Source organism: Ailuropoda melanoleuca, chromosome 9 (genome assembly GCF_002007445.2).
Source record: "Ailuropoda melanoleuca isolate Jingjing chromosome 9, ASM200744v2, whole genome shotgun sequence".
NCBI lineage: Eukaryota > Metazoa > Chordata > Mammalia > Carnivora > Ursidae > Ailuropoda > Ailuropoda melanoleuca.
Genome location: NC_048226.1, coordinates 1,363,041 through 1,370,547, shown reverse-complemented (window position 1 = coordinate 1,370,547; position 7,507 = coordinate 1,363,041). Strand labels below are relative to the sequence as shown.

The 7,507-nt window shown below is 53.9% G+C and overlaps 1 protein-coding gene across 1 annotated transcript in view; it reads right to left on the bottom strand.

Moving 5' to 3' along the window:
• FAH (fumarylacetoacetate hydrolase) overlaps nucleotides 1–4,752 on the bottom strand; it is an 18,064-nt gene extending 13,312 nt beyond the window's left edge. Inside the window, exons 1-2 of the mRNA XM_034668878.1 lie at nucleotides 4,558–4,752; nucleotides 95–294 (exon numbers count right to left, since the gene is read on the bottom strand). Of these exons, the coding sequence (XP_034524769.1) occupies nucleotides 95–294; nucleotides 4,558–4,638 (281 nt within the window). The 5' untranslated portion in view covers nucleotides 4,639–4,752. The remainder of the gene's footprint in view (nucleotides 1–94; nucleotides 295–4,557) is intronic.
• Between the last annotated feature and the right edge of the window lie 2,755 nt (nucleotides 4,753–7,507).

Sequence of the window (7,507 nt, the reverse complement as noted above, 5' to 3'; positions counted from 1 at the left end):
AGGCCACCGGAGCATCCCCAGGCTGCCTGCTGCCGGCCTGTCTCAGAACCACGCAGCCTGACCCAAGTAAAATTTCTGAGACCTCCGAAGGCACTATCTCTTATCCGAAATGGGAGGGAAAGAGCATCTTCCTGGTGTCATTTGTAATAAATCCAGCAGCCACGACGTGGCATGGAGCCCTACCTGATCGAAGACATCCTGGTGTTTGGAGAGGACAGGCCCGGTGAAGAGGTGCTTAATGACACTGAGGTCCAGGATCTGGTCGCCAATGGCCACACCGATCCTCGGCCTTGGCTGGGAGGGAGACAGCATGGTCAGCATTGGGGAAGGCCTCGGCCAAGCTAGGTTATTTACCTGAAAAATCTGTCTAGTTAAGAGCCCGTGGGTCCCACCTTTAGACAGCCTTCTAAGAAGAGGGACCAAGGAACTGGGTCCTCAGTGCCCGACCCCCAACTCCCTTAGTCTCCCAGTGGACAGAGATTGCCCCAGGGATCTCTGGTCGGGCAGAACCTGGGATCCGATCCGCTTCTAGGACAAGAAAAGAATCTATGTTCACTGAATGGGAAATAAATCCAACATCCCTTAGAAAGGGGAAGGTGCATGCTGCCTAGTCCAAGCCCCTTATGGAGGCAAAGTCCCCAGAGAAGTTCCTCAGATACTGCTTAAATGCCCCTGGTGATGAGGAGCTCACCACCTCACTGAGGAGCGGGATTATTTCCCAGGATTGACCAAGGCCTTCCCTCGGGGGAATTTCTTTGCACAGCAGAGCAGAGAGCGCCCCAGGCACAGGGCTGAGGGCCAGGGGCTTTCATTAATGAGGCCTGCTCTGGCTCAAACAGGCAGAGCTCAGGTCATGAGGGACCATGAAGCCAAGCTGCTCCGAACCTATGGGGGAAGTTGCTTCCCACGACATAAAATCCCATCTTCACCTCTGCCTCCTGGCTTTTGTTCCAGGACCCTGGGCTTTGCTGGCCAACAAGGAACCAGAGAGCATGTCTGCAGACCCAGCCTCCGGGAGCCCTGTCCTGAGCTGGGCTCCCAGCTCTCCTGAGGGTCCAGCTTTGCCATTTCAGCTCCAGAGAGCCTAGAGGTGGGATGACAGGCTGGCCTTCTCGCCACTGGCTGCTCATTTCAGCAGGCTGAGAGGAGGCGGCCATCTCCCCTGCACATCAGGCCCTGGGACCGGGGCCACACCGGTGGCCACCAGAGCCACACCCTCACCCGGTCCTGCCTGGGGAGTCTGGCTACTCCTTCCCAGCTGCCAGCACGGCCTACTCCTTGGGCCTCAGTCTCCCCCTCTGGCAAATGGCAACGGACACAATCGGTGAGCACCTGGACCCCAGTGGCCACCCCCATGGGGTGTGCAGGGCAGACCCTGGGGCCATTTCTGACCCTGGTCCCTTGAAGGTAGGAAGGAGCCGATGCCACTGAGCAACCTCCAAGATGTAGCGACAAGCACAGGGCCAGCTTCCCCAGCTGTAAGCGAAGCCCAGACGCTGCTCTTGTGCGCCCAGCTGTGACTCGAAGACCCTGAAAACAGGGGTCTGTCTACTTTAAGTGCCAGGAAGGGGCGCCTGACTGGCTTCGTCAGTAGAGTGTGTGACTCTTGATGTTGGGGTTGTGAGTTCAAGCCCCAAGCTGGGTGTGAAGACTGCTTAAAAATGAAATCTTGAAAAAAATAAAAAATGAGAACAATAAATTCGGGGAGCTGAATTCTTCAGTGCTAGATGGGAAGGGGCTCCCGGCTGGGATCCAGGACCCCTGAGTCCCTATCCGCTCTGTCACCCACCATCCTGTCCCTTGGGACGAGTCCCTAGTCCTCTCAGGGCTCAGGGCCCCCTGCCTAACGTGAGTGAGACAAATTCGGAAGAGATACCCCGTTGGTCTGACTGCAAGAGAACTCATGTGCGTTGTCGCTGGGTCATAGATGACAGACAGCTGTCCAGGCCAAACCTTCAGCCCACTCCCAGGTTGACAAAGACGGAAAAGCATGGGGTTTGGAAGCTCTCCCATGTGGGGTCCAACTCCAGTTCTGCTTCTTACTGGCTGAGACCTGCGGTGGGGTTCTTAGCTGTTCTGAGCCGCGGTTTCCTCCTCCATGAAATGGGGACAACACATAATAGCAGGTTTGTTGTGGGAGTTCAATTAATATCTAAATCTCTTATCTTGAGGCCGGACACAGGGCAGACAGCCATTCAGACAAAAACAATTAGGAAGCCTCTACTCCACACGAGCAGGACACGAAGGCACCGGGGACAGGGGAGGGATTGGTGCCAGCTGCCTGGAAGCAAAGGCCCCACGCGGTGCGGTGACAGACAGTAGGTGTGGCTGGGGTGCAGCAGGGAGCCTCATTCAGTGAGGGTGCTTAAGGGATGTCTCTCTGAGGTGACATTTAGGCTGAGTCCTGAACAGCGAGAGGAGATTAGACCTGCACAGAGTAGAAGGAAGAGTACTCCAGACAGAAGGCAGGAACAATACGTGCTAAGGTCCTGGGGCAGAAAAATGCTCTTAGAACGTTCCAGAAACTGAAAGGTGGCCAGTGTGGCTGAGGAGAGCAGAGGGCCAGCAGGCAGAGGCAGGGCCAGACTACAGGGATTCTAACAACTTGGCCATAGGCTGCAGACCACCACGGGCAGCTCCCCCATCGCCAAGGCCATCATTCCTGTCTTCACAAAGTCTCTTGAATTCTCCCAATCCAAGAGCACCCCGAGATGGAGGGAGGGTGTCTCGTGTGTCTTTGATCCCTGACCCCCCCCCAGAATCTGGTCCAGAGTTGGGGTTCTTAGGCATTCCCTGAATAAGAGAATGAACAAAGTAATGATGGGATTAACTAACTCACTAGCGTTCCGCCTGAATTATGAAGAGCTGGCCGCCGGTGTGCAGGGGGAGGCAGTGCCCTGGCAAGAAGACCAGCCTAGAGAGGCAGCTGCGACCCTGCAAGGTCCACTGAGGGCAGGACAGCTTTAGCGGAGGCCTGTTCCCATGTGCACACCCTAAGCCTTCCGGAATGCTCGAGGGGCTGCGCGCTTTCAGAGGGCCCTGGGAAGGCGTGCTGTCTCCAGCCCCCTCCCCCACCTGTGGCTCTCCCTGCACATTCTAATTTGCCAACAAAGGGGCCTGGGGTCCAAAGGCCACCAGCCACCCTCCAAGGGGCGTTTATTCCAGAGTAGTCCGGACTCACCGGCCTTGTGGCTTGGGCAGAGCATGGCTGGCTAACACAGGTCAAGGGTTAACCTGCCTCATTGTATTCCTGTCCCTCCAAGGGACCGAGAGTTAACTTTCTGTGTCCTCGCAATGTTTGCTCAGGCCTGGCCATTGTGAAACACACATTGGCTCTCGGAGACCAAGGCATTTGCTGCAGGCAGGCCCACAGAACGCCGGCCACTTGGGGTCAAAGATCTGCCATGGGGGAAAGGGCTGACCGGCCACTTGGGGTCAAAGATCTGCCATGGGGGAAAGGGCTGACCGCCAGGAGCTTCATTTAGCAAATATTTCCTGAACACTGTTGGGAGTGAGCAGATGGGGGGCTTCTATGGTTTACAGAGCAAAAACTACCATGAATAAATCCAAGGGAATCTGCTGTCCCCACCCAGGGACCTTCTTACAGATTTATTGATAAACCCCCAGTTTTCAAAGATTTCTTTCTACCAATCAGACTACACTTACTAAGCGAAAGCTCCTTTCTTCGGTCCAAAGGGCTTCTTCCAACCACCAAGGGAATGCCCAGGAGCCCACCCCACGAGCTGAAAGTATGGTAGCCAGAGGCAGATTAACTTGGCATTTGGAGCCCACAGCTCACTGGCCACATCCCTCTAAGTTACTAAAAATGCTGAGGTCCTCAGTATTTCCCCTGTTCTAGCATTAGGGTCTAACCTGCCAGACCAACAAGCAGCCACAACATAGTGTCTTAGGGGACAGGAAACAAACCCCAATAACTTGGGTGGGAGCAGTAAGACCAGGTGCTTCAACTGCTCAGTAACAACAACCTGACTTGGGGCAACTGGTGGATCAGTCGGTTAAGTGTCTGCCTTGGGCTCAGGTCATGATCCCAGGGTCTTGGGATCAGCCCCCCCCTTCGGGCTCCCTGCTCAGTGAGGAGTCGCTTCTTCCTCTCCCTCTCCCCCTTCCCCTGCTTGCTCTCTCTCTCTCTCTCCCCCCCAAAATAAATAAATACAATCTTAAAAAAGAAACCCCACAATAACTGGACTGGCCCTGCTTGCCTGGGAGAGACGGCTGTACGTCCTGCTTCATTTCGCATTTAATTCCCACACAAACTGAGGACCAGAGGCTCAATTATGTACACACGTAGAAAGCTACCAGGCAGGAACCACAGGCTCCTCAACAGACAGCCCCAAGGCCTCCACCCGCCCCCAACTCACTCCCCCTGCCCCCGGTGACCTGGGGGGAGGGTGGCCCCCTGCGGCGCGTCCAGCAGGGGAACCACAGGCCAGCGTCCTGCCTGTTGGGCATTGACCACGGGTTTCGGGGGATGGGGCGGGGGTCCCAGCGGAAGCGGCACCCTCCCGTCCCGCCCGGAGGCCTAGCGCAGCAGCTCACGTTGCCTGCGGTGGAAAAGACGCCGTAGGGCAGGTTGTGGATGGGGAAGTCAGAATCCTCGGACACCGCGACGAAGGACATGCTGGCCAGTAAGGAGCAGGGCCGGGGGCTGCACTCGGCGGGGTCAGGCAGGATCTCGCCCCGGGTGGTTCTGCTCGCGACCCCAGGGCGCCGCCCCTCGACCCCACAGCTCCACCCCGGNCCCAAGGCCCCGCCCCGGCGGCCCCGCCCCCACCCGGGTCCTGCCGGGACCCGCAGCGCCGCTCCGCGGAACGCTCATCGGTCCTCGCTGCCCTGCACAGGCTTCCCTGCAGAGCCCCGCCCCCCGGAGACACGGGTCCGGCTGCAGGCACCGGGCCCTGCGCCCCACCGATAGCAGCCCTCGCCTGGAACTGACCCCAGCCCGGCGCACCCTCCCGTCCCCTGGGCTCTGCGGAAGTCCCGTGGGCTGTCCGGACTCCGTGGACGCGGCCCCCCTGGCTTGGAGAGTCCTGCCAGAGTCCCGCTGACCCGTCGGCTGCGACACTCCCACTCTGGGCCACAGGGGCAGGCGTGCCTTTGGAAGGCTGAAATTAATGAGAATTAAGTCTAAAAAGTATAGCTCACCTGCTATTTCACGTTCTGATGTTAAAATGACGCTGACAAGCTATTTGACCTCGGACGAGCCGCTTAAGCTCCTTCTGCTGCCCGGGCTTTGTCCCCCGTAGGATACAGTTTGGATGACCCCCGTTCCTGCTCCATCGAGGGGATCTGAGAAGCGAATTAACTGTGGGCGCTTGTGCCTGGCACACAGGGACACAGATGCTTTGTTAGAGAAAGGATGGGAGAGGGGGACACAAAGGACGGCAGATTCACATCCCAATTCTGTGGGCAGTTGATCACAGCTAAATGGATGGAGAGTTCAGGTCCGCCTCTGACATGAACGAAGTGCTTAGCCCTGAGCAAGTTAAACTCTGCCCTTATCAGTTTGCGCATCTGAAAAATAGAGGGCAAGAACCATGCCTACTCTGGGACCTGCGTGATGGTCGAATAATGCCTGGCACAGAGTTCGTCATCAATCAAGTATTTTTCCCTCCAGGGACATCCAACCAGATTGTTAGCCATTCCTTTGTTTCTGAGTTTTGCTTTTCCTTATGAAGAAGACAATCAGAAAAGGAGAGAACACTATTATAAAAGCAAAGTGGTCATCACTGATTGAAAACAAGTTTATAATAAAAATGCTAATTTCTTAGAAATCTAATAGAGTTATTCTTTTAAAGAGTTAAAAGTTTTAAAAAGTTAGAATTATAGAAGCATAGGCTGCACAATACTTATCAATACACAAAGTAGTATTTGAAACACTGACTTTTTGATTTGCTTGGGAATTTTTACATTATTCAAAAGCTAATAGAACACATAAAGATGCATGCACCCCTGCATTCACTGTAGCGTTGTTTACAATAGCCGGGATATGCAACCAAGCCAAGTACCCACCCGCAGATGAATGGATAAAGATGTGGGTACACACACACACACACACACACACACACATTAGTCATTTAAAAAAGAATGAGATCCTGTCATTTATGAGCACATGGCTGGACTAGAGGGTATTATGCTAAGTGAAGTAAGTCAGACAGAGACAACTACTGTATGATTTCACTCATACGGAATCTAAAAAGCAAAACACACAAAACAGGAACAGACTCATGAACACAGAGAACAAACAGGCGGTTGCCAGAGGAGGGTGAGGTTGGGCAGAGGACACAGGTGAAGGGGACGAAGAGGTACAAACGTCCAGTTATAGAATAAAAAAGTCACAGGTGAAAAGTACAGTGCGGGGATTATGGTCAATAATACTGTCACTTTGTATGGTGACAGGTGGCGATTGCACTTACCTGGGAGAGCATTCGAGAACGTATACAGTTGTCGCATCACTATGGTGTACATCTGAAACTAATGTGTCAACTATGCTTCAATTAAAAATTTTTTAAAATTAAGTTTGAGTTAATAACACTGTATCGTACGCCTGAATGTTGCTAAGAGAGAAGATCTTAAATGTTCTCACCATAAAAAAGACCTGGTAGCTATGTGATGGGATGGAGGTGGTAGCCAATACCATGGTGGTAATCATTTTGCAATCTATAAATATGTCAGTCAACACACCCTACACCTCGAAGTGACGCACTCAATTATATCTCAAGAAGATGTTCATGAATTAAGCGCCACCCAGGTACAGCTGACCGAAAATAAATTTGAAAACAAATTTAAGCCAAAATCCTAGACCTTCCCAAGATTTGTAAAAAAAAAAAAATAGCCCTTTTCCTTCAAAAACATTTTTTGATGAATAATAACAACGAACAGGCAGAAAGACCTACAAGAAGTTGGGACCCTTCTGCCTGCAGATCTCCGCCCACCTCTCCTCTCACTGCTGTCCTCCCTGGATCAGCCTCAGTGATCTTCCCCGTCCACAGCCAGTCCTGCATCATGCCTCCCCCGCCGGCCCCCTTGCTCATTCGTCACCTCTAAAACAACTCTGCCTTTTCAACAAGGTCAGCAGTAAAGTGCAGAGCAGGTAACGTGGAGTTAGAATACGGTATTAAAAGCCTGCGTGACTGATGTGAGTGAAGAGGAGGAGCGGGGGAGGGGGAATGGAAGGCAGAGGAGGGCGGGAAGAGAGACAGTGTGTTAGGGCCGATTCAAGGCATCATCTGGAATCACTGAAGGAAACACATGAGAGGCAGCCTTGAGTGCTTCAGGTGCTCCGGCCGGGACGACACCCCACCACATCTTAGCGCAGTGAGAACAGTGATCAGTGACCTGTCCTCAGGGCTCCCTGGGGAACGGCAGCATGCGCGCAGAGGCAGGGAGGCTGCCCTGCCCAGGGCCTGGCGGAAGAGAGGCTGGAAGCTGGCGGGATTCCCGTGATGGGAGGGCCCGAAGCCAGAAGGCCCCAGGTGACTGGAGCTGA